At 38.7% G+C, this 21623-nt stretch overlaps 1 protein-coding gene across 2 annotated transcripts in view; it reads left to right on the top strand.

Moving 5' to 3' along the window:
• PPM1D (protein phosphatase, Mg2+/Mn2+ dependent 1D) overlaps nt 1-21623 on the top strand; it is a 53216-nt gene that overhangs the window by 5201 nt on the left and 26392 nt on the right. Inside the window, exon 2 of one of the 2 annotated variants that reach the window (XM_022552580.3) lies at nt 11717-11942. In XM_022552580.3, coding sequence (XP_022408288.2) covers nt 11717-11942 — 226 coding nt within the window. Of the gene's footprint in view, nt 1-11713; nt 11943-21623 lie in introns of both variants that reach the window. The other variant, XM_022552579.2, reaches the window with a different exon arrangement.

The raw sequence follows: 21623 nt of genomic DNA, 5'->3' as shown, positions 1-21623 counted from the left end.
TGTTGAGGAAAGTTCCCTCTCTGCCTACTTTCTGCAGGGTTTTTATCATAAATGGGTGTTGAATTTTGTCGAAAGCTTTCTCTACATCTATTGAGATGATCATATGGTTTTTCTCCTTCAAAATATGGTGTATCACATTGATTGATTTGTGTATATTGAAGAATCCTTGCATTCCTGGGATAAACCTACTTGATCACGGTGTATGATCCTTTTAATGTGAGGTTGGATTCTGTTGGCTAGTATTTTGTTGAGGATTTTTGCATCTGTGTTCATCAGTGATATTGGCCTGTAGTTTTCTTTCTTTGTGACATCTTTGTCTGGTTTTGGTATCAGAGTGATGGTGGCCTCGTAGAATGAGTTTAGGGGGTTCCTCCCTCTGCTCTATTTTGGAAGAGTTTGAGAAGGATAGGTGTTAGCTCTTCTCTAAATGTTTGATAGAATTCCCCTGTGAAGCCATCTGGTCCTGGGCTTTTGTTGGAAGATTTTTAATCACAGTTTCAATTTCAGTGCTTGTGATTTGTCTGTCCATATTTTCTATTTCTTCCTGGTTCAGTCTCGGCAGGTTGTGCTTTTCTAAGAATTTGTCCATTTCTTCCAGGTTGTCCATTTTATTGGCATAGAGTTGCTTGTAGTAATCTCTCATGATCTTTTGTATTTCTGCAGTGTCAGTTGTTACTTCTTTTTCATTTCTAATTCTATTGATTTGAGTGTTCTCCCTTTTTTTCTTGATGAGTCTGGCTAATGGTTTATCAATTTTGTTTATCTTCTTAAAGAACTAGCTTTTAGTTTTATTGATCTTTGCTATTGTTTCCTTCATATCTTTTTCATTTATTTCTGATCTGATCTTTATGATTTCTTTCCTTCTGCTAACTTTGGGTTTTTTTTGTTCTTCTTTCTCTAATTGCTTTAGATGCAAGGTTAGGTTGTTTATTTGAGCTGTTTCCTGTTTCTTAAGGTAGGATTGTATTGCTATAAACTTCCCTCTTAGAACTGCTTTTGCTGCATCCTATAGGTTTTGGATCGTCATATCTCCATTGTCATTTGTTTCTAGGTATTTTTTGATTTCCTCAGTGATCACTTTGTTATTAAGTAGTGTATTGTTTAGCCTCCATGTGTTTGTATTTTTTACAGGTCTTTTCCTGTAATTGATATCTAGTCTCATAGCGTTGTGGTCGCAAAAGATCCTTGATACGATTTCAATTTTCTTAAATTTACCAAGGCTAGATTTGTGACCCAAGATATGATCTCTCCTGGAGAATTTTCCATGAGCATTTGAGAAAAATGTGTATTCTGTTGTTTTTGGATGGAATGTCCTATAAATATCAATTAAGTCCATCTTGTTTAATGTATCATTTAATGCTTGTGTTTCCTTATTTATTTTCATTTGGGATGATCTGTCCATTGGTGAAAGTGGGGTGTTAAAGTCGCCTACTATGATTGTGTTACTGTCAATTTCCCCTTTTATGGCTGTTAGTATTTGCCTTATGCATTGAGGTGGGGAGCACAGAGTCTTAACCACTGGACCACCAGGGAAGTCCCCTAAGCTCTTCTTGATTTATTTAATTAACATTGAGCTTGACCTCTCTAGCTTTGTTCTAGTGCTTGTGTACTCTTGCCAAATAAAAAAGGAAAACTTAATTTATCCAAAAATTTTTATATGACTTATTTTTGTCTTGAGGCCAGGGGATTTGATAAATATAGCATGGAGTGAGAGAGTATGTGAGTATATCCTTTTGGGTTTTTTTTGGCCGTGCCATGCGGCTTGTGGGATCTTAGCTCCCTGACCAGGGATAGAACCTGGACCCCTAGCAGTGGAAGCGGGGAGTCCTAACCACTGGACCGCCAGGGAATTCCCAACATATCCTTTTTTAAAAGTAATTTTTTTCATATTTTTATTACTTCTTGATCTTAAGTTATAGTATGTGCGTGATTTATGTATTTTCTTATGTCTGGATTTACTGTTCTTGTGTTATGCTTGCCTTCTAAGCAATAATGTTTCAGAGTTTGTGCTTCTTTAGGTTTATTCATTTGAAATAATGTTCTTATTATCCTTTTCTTTTGATAGTTCAGAGAAGATAGTGAACAACATGCAGCTTTTTTTCCACTGAGCCAAAGTTCATTGACTTATGTTATCAAGAGAGCCATTAGAAGGATAACGACATACTCTTGAAATAAATGTAGTGTGATCTCTGATGTGATTACAGGAAATTTGCCACAGTATTTGTAAAGGAAGATGAAATATGGGACGTTTTGTTTTTTTAATTTGTTCAAATGAAAATCAGAGCATCTACTTAAAAGAATATGGCCAAATGAATGAATTATGAAGAAGCTGGTCCTAACCTAAATTGTTGGTTCTGGTTTTGGCACATAGTTTTCATTATCTTAAGTTTAAAGACAGAGACGGAGACAGACAAATGCAGAAGAGGGGTGGAAGGGGTAAAGGGAAAGACAGGGAAAGCCAGATAGAACTAAACTGGAAGAAAACCTTTATTAAATCATAGAATTTTAAACCTGTATCTTTATTATAGTTTGATATTTCTCAGTTTTTACTGTCAAGGACCTTCACCCTCTCACACATCACATGTTCCGAATGAGTTTGCCATATTTATCAAGTACCAGTTTTTTCCATTTTTGTTAATCAGTCATTACTTTCAATCAGTATTAGATAATCTCTGCTACATGTTGTTGCATATATCGATAGTTCATTCCTTTTTTTATTACCGAGTAGTATGCGGTTGTCTAGATGTACCACAATTTGTTTATCCATTCACCTATTTTATATACACACACACACACACACGCACACACACATATATACATACATATATATATATATAGATATATATATATATATACATTTAGGCTGCGTTGGGTCTTCGTTGCTCCACACGGGCTTTCTCTAGTTGCAGTGAGCGGGGCCTACTCTTCGTTGCTGTGTGCGGGCTTCTCACTGTGGTGGCTTCTCTTGTGGAGCACAGGCTCTAGGTGTGTGGGCTTCAGTAGTTGTGGCCCACGGGCTCAGTATTTGTGGCTCGCGGTCTCTAGAGCACAGGCTTAGTAGCTGTGGTGCACGGGCTTAGCTGCTCCGTGGCATGTGGGATCTTCCTGGACCAGGGCTCGAACCCAGGCCCCCATGCGTTGGGAGCGTGGAGTCTCAACCATTGCGCCACCAGGGAAGCCCTCCATTCACCTATTGATGGGCATTTGGATTGTCTACAGCTTTCGGCTATTACAAATAAAGCTGTGATGTAAAGCTTTTCTTTACAGAAGTCCACTAATAAATGTAGAAGGAATGGGAACTTCCCTGGTGGTACAGTGGTTGAGACTCCACGCTCCCAACGCATGGGGGCCTGGGTTTGATCCCTGGTCAGGGAACTAGATCCCACATGCATGCTGCAACTAAAAGATCCTGCATGCCACAACTAAGACCCAGTGCAGCCAAATAAACACATATATTTTTTTAAATGTAGAAGGAATGATAGAACTCGAAAATCTCATTTGGTAACCATCATAATAGTTGATTCAGCCAAGAAACATCAGTAAATGTTACAACTAGTAGGTAAAACTTTGAGGAACAGCTATATTACTTTCCTAGAGGTGCTGTAGCAAATTAGCACAAATTGGGTGGCTTAAAACCACAGGAATTTATTCTCTCATGGTTCTGGAGGCCAGAAGTCTGAAATCCAGGTGTCAGCAGCGTTGATTCCTTTTTGGAGGTTCTGAGGGAGAATCTGTTCCATGCTCTCCCCTAGGTGGCTGGCAGCAATCCTTGTCATTTCTTGGCTTGTAGATGCATCACCCAGTCTCCACTGTCTTTATATTGCCTCCTCTGTGTCTTCTCCCCTGCTCTTCTCCTTTTTTTTTTTTTTTTTTTTATGGTACACGGGCCTCTCACTGCTGCGGCCTCTGCCTCCACGGAGCACAGGCTCCGGACGCACAGGCCCAGCGGCCACGGCCCACGGGCCCAGCCGCTCCGTGGCACGTGGGATCCTCCCGGACCGGGGCACGAACCCGCATCCCCCGCATCGGCAGGCGGACTCCCAACCACTGCGCCACCAGGGAAGCCCCCTTGCTCTTCTCTTTTAAGGACACTTGTCTTTGGACTTAGGGCCCACTCTAATCCAGGGTGATCTCGTCTTAAGATCTTTAACCTAATTACATCTGCAAAGATCCTTTTCCCAAATAAGGTCACATTCAGAGGTTGTGGGTGAGCATATCTTTTATTGAATTTGGGGGGGGCACCACTCAACCCACTCCAAGGATATTTATGTCGTCTCAGATAATCTCCTTATGCACACTTATTAATTACAAAAGGAAAAGGATTATATAGGGGGAAACCTGGTAGACAGCACCTTAATCGAGTGATCAAGAGTATCATCACTTTTAACGGGACAAATTGAAATTGTATACTGCCTGCAGGGAGAAGATCATATTTAATACTTCTGTGATATTCCTGCCAAAAATGTGTAATCTGATTACAAACAGGAGGAAGCATGAAACAAACCCAAACTGTGAGACATTCTTGAAATGACTGGCCAAGTACTAAAAAGCATCAAGGAAACACTGAGGAATTGTTCCAGATTGGAAGAGAATAAAGATAAATAAAGATACATGATAAGTAAATATAACAAGGGATCCTGAATTTTATTCTTTTACTATAAAGAATATTGTTAGGATAGTTGATGTAATTTGCATGAGATATATGGATTAGTTGGTTGTATGGTATTAATGTTAATTTCCTGATTTTCATGGTGTATTGTAGGAGTTAGATACTATAATAGTATTTGGGAGTGACGGTATATTTTGTTGGCAGTTTGCTTTCTATTGGTTCAAGAAAAAAATTCTTTGGATTATTCCTAGGGAAAAAAGTAAACCTGAAGAAGCAGGCCTCAGATCAGAAACCTTGGATACCTCCAGCAATCTAGGTAGCAGTTTCACCAGAGCCCTGCTGCTGGATGCATACTAGGCTATATTTATTTGTTTCAGTACAGAGAATAAATCAGAAACTTGGCAGCAGCATTTGGAATCACCATTTGATTATAATTCCCTGTCATTTTCCAAGAGCTATCAGACTTTTGCAGTGGTCAAATTATAGACTGGAATATATCGGATCAACACCTCAGCTCATGTTTTAATGGTGACACCAATCTTTGTTATGCTTTGAGAGATGTGATAACGCTTTTAATTTTCTATTTTGGAAGAGAGTATCATTGGTGGTCTTGCACTTGGCCTTTTCTACCCTAATAGGCTTTCGACCAATCAATGAAGAGCTATGTCGGGAAGCTATTAGTTGCTGAGGTTATTTGGGGACCAAACTAGCTGTGGCATAGGTTTGGGATTCCATTGGTTCTGAGGTGGACTGGATTGAAAGTCCTATTTAGTACCTGACCTCCATGAACCTTATGTCTTATCAGTGGACTGTGGCTGTGTTTTGTAGCCCCAGAATTATTATCTTAGAGCCATCGTTCAGTAGTTTCTCAATGTTGTGGGTATTTCTTTTTCCTTGGTGTATAGCTACATGTGAAAATGGCCACATATCACTTTGAGGAAGGTTAACAATTCTTTAAACGTGGAAGATTTTCTTTTTGTTTTGTTTTCTGTTTTCTGTGAAAGACCATTCTGCAGATCCAATTTTTCTTCTGCCCTGTTGTCAGTGAGGTAACTGTACCAGATTTTCTTTGGGTAATTAACTGCTCCTATCTGATCTCTGTCACCTCAGGTTCTCCCATCCACAGAGATCAGGGAGCCCATTTTCATTGCAGCCTCTTCCCTTAGTATTTCTTGCCTAGAGAAAAGAGTCAGTAAAATGGGTTTAAAAGATTTTAGTGTACCATATATAAAATAGACAAACAATAAGGATTTACTGTATAGCACAGGGAATATATTCAATATCTTGTAATAACCTATAATGGAAAATAAAAATAATTAAAAAAAAGAACATATAGGGACTTCCCTGGTGGTCCAGTGGTTAAGGCTCCACGCTTCCAGGCTTCCTTGGTGGCGCAGTGGTTAAGAATCCACCTGCCAACGCATGGGACACGGGTTTGAGACCTGGTCTGGGGAGATCCCACATGCTGCGGAGCAACTAAGCCGGTGCGTCACAACTACTGAGCCTGCGCTCTAGAGCCCGCGAGCCACAACTACTGAAGCCCACATGCCATAACTACTGAAGCCTGTGCGCCTAGACCTGTGCTCTGCAACAAGAGAAGCCCTCGCAATGAGAAGCCCCGGCTCGCCGCCACTAAAGAAAGCCCGCACACAGCAACGAAGGCCCAACACAGCCAATCAAGCAAGCAAGCAAGCAAGCAATAAACAAACAAATAAATAAATAAATAAAATCTATTTAGGAAAAAAAAAAGAATCTGCCTGCCAATGCTGGAGACATGGGTTCAAGCCCTGGTCCAGGAAGATCTCACATGCCACGGAGCAACTAAGCCCGTGCGCCACAACTACTGAGCCTGCGCTCTAGAGCCTGCGAGCCACAACTACTGAAGCCCGTGCACCTAGAGCCTGTGCTCCGCGACAAGAGAAGCCACCGCAATGAGGAGGCTGTGCACCGCAACTTAGAGTAGCCCCCTCTCGCCACAAATAGAGAAAGCCCGCACACAGCAGCGAAGACCCAATGCAGCCCCCCCCACCCTGCAAAAAAATAATAATAATAAAAAATTAAGGAAAAAAAAGGACTCCGTGCTTCCACTGCAGGGGGCACCGGTTCAATCCCTGATGGGGGAACTAAGATGCCACATGCCGTGTGGCATGGCCAAAGCGGGGGGAAAAAAAAAAAAAAATATATATATATATATATATATATATATATAACCAAATCACTTTTTTTTATAACAATGATTTTATTTCAATTTATTTTATTTATTTACTTTTGGCTGCACTGGGTCTTCATTGCTGCACACAGGATTATTCTAGTTGTGGCGAGAGGGGACTACTCTTTGTTGTGTTGTGCAGGCTTCTCATTGCAGTGGCTTCTCTTGTTGCGGAGCACGGGATCTAGGTGTGCAGGATTCAGTAGTTGTGGTTCGTGCGCTCTAGAGTACAGTCTCAGTAGTTGTGGTGCACGGGCTTAGTAGCTCCGAGGCATGTGGGATCTTCCTGGACCAGGGCACGAACCTGTGTCCCATGCATTGGCAGGCAGATCCTTAACCACTGCGCCACCAGGGAAGTCCCCTAGTCTTTGTTTTAATGACTTATGCACATTTCCTAAAGGATACTTATGTCAGAGTTCATATACTATCTGATACTGTCTTTTTAATATGCTCCTAGTTTTAAGTCATTTTTTTTAATTAAAAGATTAAAATGTAAAGTAGAAAACAAGAAAGGCTAACTAAGGAAGACAAATTAAAGAGGTAGGTTCCTTAATATATAAATTGATTGCAGTTTCAATCAGAACCTCCACAGGGTTTGTTTTTTAATTTTACAAGTTGCTTCTGAAGTTCGTATGGAAAAATACTTAAGAGAATATTGAAAAAGAAGAATAATTGGCGGATACTTAAACTCGCTATTATTAAAAAGCACCATAAATAGATTAGTAGGATGTGTCCAGAAATAGATCTGAGGCAAAATGTAACATATGATGAAAGGTGACATTTCAAATGAATAGGGAAAGCATGGATTATTCAGTATTTTTAGATCATTGTGGAATTTCTTTCATAATATGTTAGTGCTTTTGACAAAAAATGTCATTTACATATTAACATTGCTTTGAATATCCTTTTTATTTTTAGCTCTTTTTCTCCTTTTTCATCTCGTTTTAGGTGCTTTTTGCAAACAGCTAAATTACTTGTATGCTGTAGGTAAATTTTATTTTCTGAATGTGGTTAAGAACCCTTGTTTCTGGGAGTTCACTTCGTTTGCATTTATTATGATAATAGATTTTTTTTTCAGGTTCTTAGCTGCAGAAAACCATGTTTTCTAGTTTTTTTTTTTTTAAAAAGGAAAAAAGAAAATGTTTTAGCAAGAGCTACAGTTAACCCATAAAATAATTGAAAGGGCTAAAGAAACATACACCATATTCTATGCTGGGCTTCTGGAAATGACGTCTGTAACCAGACTGCAAAACTGCATGGGCTAGGGAGCTGTCTGCTGTGATCTATGTTTGTAAAATTGAAGCCTTCTTCCTGCTGCTTGTTTTTCTTTTAACTTAAAAAAGGTGTGAAATATAACATAGCATGCATACATAAAAGGCCATAAAACATAAATGTACACTTTAATAAATAATCATAAAATGAATACCATCCAGTTACAAAAGAGAACATTGCCTGTACACCAGAAGCCCCTGTATGCCCTTTCTGATCTCATATTTCTGTCTTCCCCCAAGAGGCAACCACAAGCTTGACTTTTGTGATTATAGGTCTGTAGTGATTTACTTATTTTTCTTAATAGTTTTACCTCTTGTCTGTAAACATGATAGGTTTTTTTTTTTCTGAAGAAAATCATGCTGAATGTATTCTTTTATCTCATCCTTCTTGTAAGATTCTCACCCATTATATGTAGTATAGTCTGTTGTTATGTTGAAGGACATTTGAGCTGTTGCCCGTTTTTAGTCCATATGAACAGTGCTGGTATGAACATTCATATGTATTGTGTGTCATGAATTTATGCTGTATACCAACGGGTAGTGAGTAGTCAAGAGTATACATATCTTCACCTTTACCATATAATGCCTAGATGTTTTCTAAAGTAGTTGTACCAGTTTATACTCCTACCAGTAGTTGATGATAGAACATGTTACTCCACATTCTTAACTCTTGTCAAACTTTAATTTATGCAGCAATCTGATAATTATGTTGTGGTATCTCATTAGGGCTTTTATTTATTTATTTATTGAGTTATTTATTTATTTATTTATGGCTGCGTTGGGTCTTCATTGCTGAGCACGGGCTTTTCTCTAGTTGCGGCGAGCAGGGGCTACTCTTCATTGTGGTGCGCAGGCTTCTCATTGCGGTGGCTTCCCTTGTTGCAGAGCACAGGCTCTAGGCGCGCGGGCTTCAGTAGTTGTGGCTCACGGGATTTAGAGCGCAGGCTCAGTAGTTGTGGCACACGGGTTTAGTTGCTCCGCGGCATGTGGGATCTTCCTGGACCAGGGCTCGAACCCGTGTCCCCTCCATTGACAGGCAGATTCTTAACCACTGTGCCACCAGGGAAGTCCTCATTATGGCTTTTAATTTGTATTTCCGTGATGATTAAAGAAGCCAAACACCTCTGCGTGCTTTTTGGCTCTTTGGATGTCCTCATTTGTAAAAGCCTGTTCAGGTCCTTTATCCGTTTTTCTATTGAGTAGTCTTCTTGATGTGATTTGTTTTAGCATTTTGGATACCATTCTTTTGGTGTGTATATATTACAAATATATCATCCTCCATTCTGTGAGTTGTCTTTTCACTCTAGTAATCATATCTTTTGATGAACAGAAATTCTTAATTTTGATGGTAGTACAACTTCACAATCATTTTCTTATACGGCTAGTCCATTCTTTGTTTTTCGGAAATCCTTCCCCACCTTGAGATCGTAATTGTACTTTCTTGTGCATTATCTAAGCATTTTAGCTTTGCTTTTCACGTTAGGTCTTTGATGTACCTGGAATTGATTTTGTGTGTGCGTGTGTGTGTGTTTGGCATCAGGGACCCAAAGTTGTTGTTGTTGTTTTTTTATAATTTTATCCCAGTTCCATTTATTGACTGTCCTTTCTCCACTGTTCATATATCAAGTGTCTGAATATGCATGGATCTGTCTCTGTGCTCACTGTTGTATTTGTTCACTGGCTTACAACTTTTCCATACAGGTCTTATTAGAGATTTGTTAGCATTGTTGGCAGATGTATCACACCTTTCGCTGTTATTGTGAATGGGATCTTTTTTCTTTAAGTTACATTTTGTAATTTTTTGTTGCTGTTTTACAAAAATAGAATTCATATTTTATATAACTACTTATATCCAGTAGCCTTATTGAACTTTATCAATGCCAGTAATCTATCCACAAATGTTTTCTTTAGGGCCTTTTTTTTTTTTTTTTTTTTTTTGGCAACTCCACTTGGTGCCTCTCAGGCTGGTTGCTTTTCTTAAATACATAATGGTGATAACAACAAAAACTAATGTTTATTGAACACTAACTATGTGTCTGGTGCTGTTGCTGATAGTTTTACATGTGTATATGCCTGTGTGTGTGAATTTCTAGCTTCATCAATATTGGTAGCTGTTCTGGTTTCCCTTAGCATTTGTGAAGGTCATTATTTCGTATACTGCAAGCAACCCTCTGTTGTGAGTGACAGGTCACTCTGGAGGATGGGTTCCATCTGTGGGATGGGATGGGATGGGATGGGATGGGGAGATGCACTGTAGCGTTCAAGAGATGGCTTTTCAGCATATATAATATTGGAAAAGAAAAGAACTAGTTAGCCCAAATATATTAGAGAAGGCTTGTGGCTATAAAAGTTGTGTGGCACCCGTCCATTTGGGGAGGGGGCTTATTTCTTCTACCACATCCCCTTTGAGACCCTTTTGTCCCTATCAGCTGATGCACCACTTTTCTTAAAAGAGAGGTATTATAGTTACTGGCATCTTAGGAACTTAAATGTTTCACCTTTTACCATGCAGGGAGTTTAGGCACTGACCTAGCTCCTGCAGTTTTAAATGAATCTGCCAGGCTTCTACCATCCATTCCTGGCTTCAGCCTTTGCCACTGCCTCTGAGTTTGAACTTTTCTGGAACTCTGTTAATGGGGAATACTGATGTACTGCCTCCTTTACTGTGCTTTTTCCTTATGTTGGATTACAAATTTTGCATTCTGATTTTTCCCTCAGTATAATTCCATTTGTTTAAAATTCCAGGAATTCCTCAGATTTTCTTATGACCCTTCTCTGTGTTTCATGACTGCTCTGGACTTTTTCTAATATTTATATTCTGTCCTTTCAGTAGGATTTTGGTGGGGAGAATATGTCAGTGTTTGGACTTAGTTTGCTGTCTTGAACTGTAACTTGTAGTTTAATATTACAGAATATTTCAGAATTTTAAATGATAGTGAATATAGTCAGTCAGTATAGGTTTTGGAATTAGGTATATGGGATCTTTGCCACTTAAAATACTTGAGTTATTTTGAGCAAATTTCTTAACCATTCAAAGTTTTGGTTTCCTCATCTGCAAAATGAAAATAATGGAACTAATCTTACCTATCACTTAGGTTTATTAGTATTATATGAGATAATACAATACATGTAAAGCTCTTAGCACAGAAAGTGGTATCCAGTAAGTGCTCAATAAATGTTATTTATTAGATTATGAATATTCAACAGTTGTTTTAAAAACAAATCCAGTAGCTTTTTCTGAAAATCTTCTTGAAGTAAAATTAATAAACAGATGATAAGCTGCTAGCAGTATGATATCAAAACTTTTAACATATCCTTGCCACTAAATGTAATTAAGACTAAGACTTATGTGGAATTAGTAAATCTGTGCTGTAACATTTTTCTCCTAGGATCGGCTTGATGGTCATAATATAATTGCATTATTTATAAAATTAATTTATTAATATGTGAATGAAGGGATTAATACAAGTCCTTCTTTAATAGCTTTCAAAATATTTTTCTTAAATATTTTCCTATGCTAATTCAAAATTTAACATGCTAATTCAGCATATGTTGGCATTTTTATTCTGCCACAGGATTAATGTATACACCTGAAAGAGTAAAATGTTTTATTTTTTATTACAGCAGAATGGCCAAAGACTATGACAGGTCTTCCCAGCACGTCAGGGACAACTGCCAGTGTGGTCATCATACGGGGCCTGAAGATGTATGTAGCTCATGTGGGTGACTCAGGGGTGGTTCTTGGAATTCAGGATGACCCAAAGGATGATTTTATCAGAGCTGTGGAGGTGACCCAGGACCATAAGCCAGAACTTCCCAAGGAAAGAGAACGAATTGAAGGACTTGGTGGGAGGTAATTATTGTCCTATTTTGTCTTTCTTCTCTTGGTTCTATTTAGTCCTTTTCTGCTTTATTTACCAGATTGACCTACTCCTCCCTTTTAATGAAGTTACAGATTTTCAGTTTGCCTGATGAAGTACCTATGTATGTTCATATTTATCTTATTATTTTGAATTGACTGTTTTATTTCTGATAATGGCTCCAAAGGGAAATAATATTTTAATATTATTATTATTAAATAATAATAATAATATAACTAATAATAATAATAATTTTGTTACTCAAGTAACAAAGCATACAAGGATTTATTTAAAACCTTTTACATAAATACTGATCAGCAAGCCCTTCAGAATCTGGACAGAGCAGCCCTTATAGTTCCAGAGTAGAACAATTTGATATTTATTTCTTTAGGCTGCTCTGGGTCTTAGGTCGTCTTTGTTGCGGCATGCATGCAGGATCTAGTTCCCTGATCAGGGATCGAACCTGGGCCCCTTGCACTGGGAGCTTCGAGTCCTACCCACTGGACCACCTACTCTGGGGAAGTCCCCCAGAGTAGAACAATTTGAATCTGTCTTTGGGAATAGAATTTTGTTAGAATTAGCTTTCAGTTTTTCCCTTTTATTTCTGAGTCATATATGCTGCAAACCTCTGTTTCAACTTATTGTCTCAATATGTATCGAGATAGTTTGTAAACTATGAACTGAATTTGACTTCAGCATAATATTTTTATGCTACAAACTAAAATGTAAGATTATTCTAAAAATCAGAGGAATGAGTAACATAAGAAAATTTAAAAATTATTCCAATACTAATTTTTAAAAATCAAGGATTAAGGCAAGTTAAACAGAGTCTGGTGTTTTCTAAATAATCATTCTAACTCAAGTCTTACAATGATATTATTACTTGCCTCCTCTTTCTTGCCTTTTTTTTTTTTTTTTAAGAAGCCCCAGGTTTTTGTTGTTGTTTTTTTTCTTTTTGGCTGCATCGGGTCTTAGTTGCGGCATGCAGGATCTTTCATTATGGTATACAGGCTTCTCTCTAGTTATGGCGCGGGCTCCAGAGCAGTGGGTGGGTTCTTTAGTTTGTGGCACGTGGCCTCTCTCGTTGAGATGCGCGAGCTCAGTAGTTATGGCGTGCAGGCTTAGTTGCCCCACAGCGTGTGGGATCTTAGTTCCCTGACCAGGGATTGAACCTGTGTCCCCTGCATTGGAAGGCAGATTCTTTACCACTGGATCACCAGGGAAGTCCCTCCTCTCTTTCTTGCTTTTTTTTTTTTTTTTTTTTTTTTGCAGTACTGGGGCCTCTCACTGTTGTGGCCTCTCCTGTTGTGGAGCACAGGCTCCGGATGCGCAGGCTCAGCGGCCATGGCTCACGGGCCCAGCCGCTCCGTGGCATGTGGGATCTTCCCAGACCGGGGCACGAACCCGTGTCCCCTGCATCGGCAGGCGGACTCTCAACCACTGCACCACCAGGGAAGCCCTCTTTCTTGCTTTCGTTAAATCAAAATGGTCTTTTCCAGAGAAATAATAAACTGAAGGAAAGAATTAACATCCTTAAAGTACCAGGAGTTCAAAAGATAAGTAAGAAAAACACTAAAACTCTGCTGCCTTCAGATAGATGGATAATGGAGAGGAAGTTTGAACAAAAACAGATTCTCAAAAGAATAGTATAAACATTTGAAAAAATGTTTAACATTATTGAAATGAAATTATATTTTTTGCTGTTGGGTTAGCAATATTTTTGTTGTAATGGGTATCCTGTTGATAGGATTATATATTGGTATGACCTATACAAAATATAACACATACCACTAACTTTAAATGTATATAGACTCAGTAATTTAAGGAATCTACTCTAAAGAAGAAATATGAAATGTGGACCAAAATATCTGAATGGAGCTATTGGTTGCAGCTGTGTTTATTGACTGTTAATTTAGCTGAAAATAACTTGAAAGCCCAACAGCTGGAAAATGGTTAAGTACATTTAATATATATTCATAACATTGGATATGATATGAACATTAATTTTTATATGTAAATTTTAAAAAATCATGGTGTTATGAAGAATTTCAAACATAAAAGTAAAGGTAGGGGAATTCCCTGGCAGTCCAGTGGTTAGGACTCTGCACTTTCACTGCTGAGGGACTGGGTTCAATCCCTGGTTGGGGAACTAAGATCCTGCAAGCCGCATGGCGCAGTCAAAAAAAAAAAAAAGTAAAGGTGGAATAGTGTAATGAACTCCCATACATATGGGGAATTTTTCTTTAATATATGATTTTTTTCCCTGTTTCACTGAGAAATAATTGACATATATCACTGTATAAATTTAAGACGTGCTACATGATGGTTTCGTTTACTTATATTGTGAAATGATTACCACAATAGGTTCAGCTAACATCCATCTTCTCATATAGATACAATAAATAGAAAAGAGAGAATAAAGGAAAAAAAAGTTCTCCTTGTGATGAGAACACTTAGGATTTATTGTCTTTAAAACTTTCCTGTATATAATATAGCAATATTAACTATAGTCATCATGTTGTACATTACATCCATAGTACTTATTTATCTTATAACTGGAAATTTGTACCTTTTGACCACATTCCTCCAATTCCCCCTTTCCCCTACCAGGAATTTTTAATAATATAGGAGAATGCTTATTGGTCACAATAAGCAGGATATAAAATTACATTGCTAACTCTTTGTCTCCATGGAGATTGTACAAATTTATACTTATATCATCAGGATACGTGGATGACCCTGACAACAGTTGATCATATCCAGTTGTACGTTAAAAAAAGGCATCTTGGTGATGTTTTCATTTGCATTTATCTTGAGAATGGTTGAATATCTTTTTATTTAAGAGCCATTTATACTTCCTTTTCTGTGTTTTTTTGTTTATATTCTTTGTTCATTTTGGGGGAGAGTAGTTAGCCTTTTTTGTATTAATGTGTAGGAGCCACTTAGACATTAGAGAAATTAGACTAATATAATCGATGAGTTTCAGATGTTGTTTTCACAGTTTGTGTTTTGATTCTGCTCCTGGAATATTTTTCCATGTGGCAGTTTATTTTAATGTAGTTAAATTGATCAATCTCTACCATTATGACTTTTGGGTTTTGTGGCATACGTACAGTTCCTTCACTCTGAGGTTATTAAAAAGTCTTCTATATTTTCTTCTTGTACAGCAGTTATGAATACTTTGGTCTTAGGAACCCTTTACACTCTTAAAAATTGAGGCCCTCAAAGAGCTTTTTGTTTATTTGGGTTATATGTATTGATTCTACCATATTAGGAATTAAAATGGAGACATTTTCAAATATTTGTTAATTTATTGAAAAATAACAATGTTAGGCTCATTCTTTGTTAATATAAAGAAAATTTTTTATGAAAAAATAGCTGTTTCCCCAAAACAAACATTTGAGAGGATTGGCATTGTTTTACATTTTTTAAGTCTTTTTATTGTCTCGCTTAATAGGTGACTGCTAGATTCGTGTATTTGCTTCTACATTCAATCTGTTGTGATAAGGTATTTTGGTTGTAGTATCTGAAATAAAGTCTGGTTTTACACAGATTTATAGGTGGAAAATGGAGACTATTTTAAAAGCTTTTCCATGTTTTGGGGGTATTCTTCTTTGATATTATTCTAAAATTCACGAAGAGGGAGTTTCTTAAAGGTTAATAATAGTGTGGTATCTGAAATCATATCAATGACTTTTTTCATACTCTTTCACTGAGAGCCATAGGTGTATCAGTTAAGAGCCATTGGTTAAATAATATCTTTATCCATGCATGGTTTTTTTAATTAGTAGATTTTTGTTGTTTAAAGCAGTTTTAGATTCATAGCAAAATTGAGCAGAAAGTATAGAGAGTTCCTGTATACTCCCTGCCTCCTTCTACTCGCATAGTCTCTTCCACTATCAGCATCCTTCCCCAGTGGTACATTTGTTACAATTGACGACCCTACATTGACACATCATTATCACTCAAAGTCCATAGTTTATGTTAGGGTTGCTTTTGGTGTTGTGCATTCTAGGGTTTGACAAATGTGTAATGACATGTATTTACCATTATAGTTTCATACAGAATACTTTCACTGCCCTAAAAATCTTCTGTGCTCTGCCTATTTATCCCTTCCTCCCTCCATTTTTTTTTTTTTTTTTTTTTGCGGTACGCGGGCCTCTCACTGTTGTGGCCTCTCCCGTTGCGGGGCACAGGCTCTGGACGCGCAGGCTCAGTGGCCATGGCTCATGGGCCCAGCCGCTCCGTGGCATTTGGGATCTTCCTGGACCGGGGCACGAACCCGTATTCCCTGCATCGGCAGGCGGACTTTCAACCACTGTGCCACCAGGGAAGCCCCCTTCCTCCCTTCTTACTCCTGGCAACCACTGGTCTTTTTATTGTCTCCATAGTTTTGCCTTTTCCAGAGTGTCATATAGTTGGAATCATATAGTATATAGCCCCCATGCATGATTTTGAAACCTAGGTATTGGTCATTTATAAAGTATTGGTTAGCTGAGTTATGCAGATCATCCAAATATTGACACATTTTATTATACAATATAGCAAATCCTGTAACTGCTCAAAAAGTCCACTGTATACACATGGTCATAGTATTATTATGAAAATAATTTTGAGGGCTTTCCTGGTGGCGCAGTGGTTAAGAATCCTCCTGCCAATGCAGGGGACACGGGTTCAAGCCCTGATCCGGGAAGATCCCACATGCCGTGGAGCAAATAAGCCTGTGCACCACAACTACTGAGCCTGCGCTCTAGAGCCCATGTGCCACAACTACTGAAGCCCTCGTGCCTAGAGCCTGGGCTCTGCAGCAAGAGAAGCCACCGCAGTGAGAAATCTGCACACCAGAACGAAGAGTAGCCCCCGCTCGAGCACAGCAACAAAGACCCAGCACAGCCAATAAATAAATAAATAAATAAATAAATAAAATTTTAAAAAAGAAAAAGAAAATAATTTTGATCTTGCAGACCCCCTGAAATGGTCTGGGGGACTCCTGGCGTCCCTGAACCATATTTTGAGAACCACTTTTCTATTACTTGTGTGGTTTTATCATTTACATTTTAAGCAGTCCCTCTTTTAAATTTTTCTTTAATTAATTAATTAAATATGGGGGGGTCCGTGTTGGATCTTTGTTGCTGGGCGTGGGCTTTCTCTACTTGCAGCAATCGAGGACTACTCTTCGTTGGGGTGCATGGGCTTTTCATTGCAATGGCTTCTCTTGTTGTGGAGCATGGGCTCTAGGCACGCAGGCTTCAGTAGTTGTGGCACGTGGGCTCATTAGTTGTGGCACGTGGGCTCTAGAGCGCAGGCTCAGTAGTTGTGGTGCACGGGCTTAGTTGCTCCGTGGCGCATGGGATCTTCCCGGACCAGGGATTGAACCCATGTCCCCTGCATTGGTGGGTGGATTCTTAACCACTGTGCCACCAGGGAAGTCCCATCATTTACATTTTAATCTTATAGCTCTGGAATTTTAAAATTAAAACTGAGTAGTAGGGATATGAGTTAATATTTTTTTCTCATTGGCCATTGGTAGCCACTTAACAACCATTCCTTACTGATTAGAAGGCTTACCAGGCATAAAACCCTTCTTCAATGGGAAGATGATCTTGAGTTTATCCTCTTCTAGCACTCTTTCTCTGGTTAAGATAAATATGGAATGTCAGCTCTGTTATAAGGCAACATTGCTTATTGTAGAATGACCCTTGAATGGAACTGCATCTGGATAGGAAAGATTTTGAATGGACCACAAATTTCTCTTGGGAAGCAGAGACCTTAGCTGCCCTGTGTACATGCAGTTTGACTTGTGCAGGGACGAGCAAGTCATGGGCTGTTAAGATACTGATTCTTATGGCATACGAAGCTCACTTGTGGTGCCTAGAAATTGGCTCCTGGGTTTCTGTAAGGATCACTTCTGAAGACAGCACGACTCAAGCTGCAGTGCTGGCATACTCTTGTTTCCTGTCCTGTATGCTACAAAGTTAAATGAGCCTGGTTTCATGCTATAGTTTATTTGATCCTATGAGTGTGAAGGTCAGTATGTATCTGAGACCAATACTGGTAGTTATGCAAAATGAGCTTTGCAATTATATATATTTGGGTCTTTTTCTGGGCTTTATTTTTTTATTTTTATTTTTATTTTTTTTGCGGTATGCGGGCCTCTCACTGCTTGCGGCACCTCCCACTGCGGAGCACAGGCTCTGGACGCGCAGGCCCAGCAGCCATGGCCCACGGGCCCAGCCGCTCCATGGCATGCGGGATCCTCCCAGACCGGGGCACGAACCCGCGTCCCCTGCATCGGCAGGCGGACTCTCAACCACTGTGCCACCAGGGAAGCCCCTGGGCTTTCTTTTTTTAACACTGTATATTCGTGCACCAGTACCATACTTATTTTATTTATTTTTATTTTAATAAATTTATTTATTTATTTTTGGCTGCGTTGGGTCTTCATTGCTGCTCGAACCTGTGTCCACTGCATTGGCAGGCGGATTCTTAACCACTGCACCACCAGGGAAGCCCTTATTATTTTAAATTGAGGCTTTATTTTAATTTTTAATATTGGTAGGCCTGACTCCTCTCATTAGTCTTTAAAAATTATTTTTCTTGACTGTTATTTATTTTTCACTATGAATATTAAAATTATTTTTATTTTAATAACTTCTTTTAGAGTTTATTTTTTTGTCCTGTTACTTAAAATAGCATCTGGCTAGTTGGACAGATGCTGTTTGCCATTTGAAAGCAGGTGTCTTTTTGCACAAATTGAACTGTTTTATTTTTTTTTATTTTTAAAATAAATAAATATTTATTTATTTATTTATTGTTGGCTGTGTTGGGTCTTCGTTGCTGTGTGCGGGCTTTCTCTAGTTGCGGTGAGCGGGGACTACGCTTCGTTGCCGAGCGCAGACTTCTCATTTTGGTGGCTTCTCTTGTTGTGGAGCACGGGCTCCGGGCACGCAGGCTTCAGTAGTTGTGGCATGTGGCCTCATTAGTTGTGGCTCGTGGGCTCTAGAGCACAGGCTCAGTAGCTGTGGCACACGGGCTTAGTTGCTTCACGGCATGTGGGATCTTCCTGGACCAGGGCTTAAACCCATGTCCCCTGCATTGGCAGGCGGATTCTTAACCACTGTGCCACCAGGGAAGTCCCTCAACTGTTTTATTGTAAGTTATTTACTCTTTTCCCTCTGTCCTCACCCTGGGCAACTGGCCAGTACTCTGTTTTTCCAGCCTTCTATTGCTGCTCAGTCAGCCCTTTGCATATCAGGCTGATCCTTTGTGTATGCCATTAGTCATGCAGGACAACAGCAGGAAGTGCAATAAAAGCAGCATCTTTTGCAACATTTCTTTGGTTTTTTGATACTGGATTTAAAACTTTGTTTTAGCCAGTGCCCTTATTTTGTCATTTGTTTCTGAGAAACACAGAGACCATAATAACTTTGAATATTAAGTATCTAGAGAGCTCCTAGGAGAGTTATGTTGGAAGCAATTTGCGTAGGTACTGTAATTACTTAAGTATTAAGCCTTACTTTTTAGGGAGCTGGTTTAGGGAAGAACAATAGGGCATAAGGTGTTAGGAAGGCAGAATGTTGGTATCTCTTCTCCTGGAACTCTTATGTTTCACAGATTCTTGTCAATTGTAGATTCAGTCTTTACTCTCCTGTTTGCTTTTTGAGGATCAGCATTGAAGAAAGCATAAAATAACAGAGTGATGGCCTTCGATACTCTTACTATGACCAAGAACAATGTTGCTTTCAGTATTACAAATTAAACTAATTCTCAAAAGGGCTAGTAAATGAACACCTCTCTTGAATTTCTCTTCTAGGTTAATGTTGACAAAGTTTTCTGCTCATCCTGTACTTGCTGCATTCCCCCCTGTTCTGTCCAGTATAGTAGCCACTAACCACATATAACTGTCTGGATTTAAATATAAATTAATTAAGTTAAAAATTCAGTTCCTCATTTGCACTAGTCACATTGACAGTGCTCAGTTGGCGGACATGGCTAGTGCCTGCTGTATCAGACTGTGCCTAGTGAACATTTCCATCACTGCAGGAAGTTTCATGAGACAGAGCTGCTCAAATCTCCTGGCCTGCCCTTGTCTCGTGAGCTTGTTTTCTACTTAAGAAAGATGATTGAGGCTGTTCTCCTTCTGTCATATTCATGTTTTTCTGGGCTCAGAGGAAGATTTTTTTTCTCATTTATGAAGGTTTATGCCTTTATTTTGGTTCTCTTAGAACTTGTATTCCATTTGTTATCTCTTCTCCCTAGTATCTTCATTCCTTTGAAGTTAGAGCAGAAATAGAAAAGCCATAGATGGAGGTTAACTTGGAGGCTGCTGCTGAGGTCTATAGCATTTCATACTGACATTCCTGTGGAGATGGTCACCACTATCTGTCCTGTCTTCAGCTCTCCATATCTTGAAGCCAGTTTAGTTTCAGTGTTCATCAGGTTTACGGGGACAGAGTCATACTACTCACAGTCAACATAGTAAGCTATTAAGAGACTCATGTATACATCAGGATGTCATAGTACTCATTAATAATGAGAACAGTAACTGACAAGAAGACCACATATTATTGTCAGCTGGCCTGCCGTAGATGAAATGAAATTTCAGATTATAATCAGAGGGTTTCAGTGTGCACATGGGACCTTAGTGTGAAGACTTAATTCAGTTATCTTAATGTCATCTATCTTTGAGAGTTCAGAATCCACTTGTGTCCGATGCATGTATCTGTCAGGTGAACCTAATATCAGGCAGGCTAATACTGTTTCTTGGGAATGCTCTTTGCCACTCTTCCCTTCACCTTTTTAAAGCCTTCCAGGGGAACATTTTTCTTCTGTTTATTTATTTTTTTAAATTCCAGGCAGATTATTATTAAATTGATTTAAGGGCCAGTTTCCCATTTCAGTCATTCAGGCGTAGGTTGAGAGACCATCTCTGTTGAGTTTTATTACTTTTTTGCTCCAATATTTGACTATATCTCAATGTTATAGGCACCCTGGAGTGTACTGACTTCTTGTGTATTAATTACAGATTTCTGTTGCTCCAACACCAAATTTCTAGGCGGGTTTTCTTGTTGTGTAACCCCCAAATCTATATTTCTACAGCTGATCTGTTTCCAAAGTCTAGTCTCACTTCTAAATACAAAAATATCTAAATACATAGGTACTTCTATTGAGAAATTTATTATTAATTCCTCAGATCAAAAATATTAAAATTGAAGTTCTATTTTCAATACCCCTAAATCCTTCAAAAAGTATACAACCTTTTCAATTTCTTTTATCATTATGTAATCCCTCTTCAATTTTAACCACTTCTTCCTCCCCTCAGTTTTTTTAGTTATCAAATTTTCTTGCTTTTTTAGAGTCATGTACCATAATGTTGATTGCAGCACCATTTACAATAGCCAGGACATGGAAGCAACCTAAGTGTCCATCAACAGATGAATGAATAAAGAAGATGTGGCACATATATACAATGGAATATTACTGAGCCATAAAAAGAAATGAAATTGAGTTATTTGTAGTGAGGTGGATGAACCAGAGTCTGTCATACAGAGTGAAGTAAGTCAGAAAGAGAAAAACAAATACTGTATGCTAACACATATATATGGAATCTAAAAAAAAAAAAAAGGTTCTGAAGAACCTAGGGGCAGGACAGTAATAAAGACGCAGACATAGGA

The sequence above is a fragment of the Delphinapterus leucas genome, chromosome 19 (genome assembly GCF_059928025.1).
Source record: "Delphinapterus leucas isolate spDelLeu-1000000601 "Yukka" chromosome 19, BTC_Dleu_Yukka2, whole genome shotgun sequence".
Lineage (NCBI taxonomy): Eukaryota > Metazoa > Chordata > Mammalia > Artiodactyla > Monodontidae > Delphinapterus > Delphinapterus leucas.
This window is presented reverse-complemented; position numbering and strand designations above follow the sequence as displayed.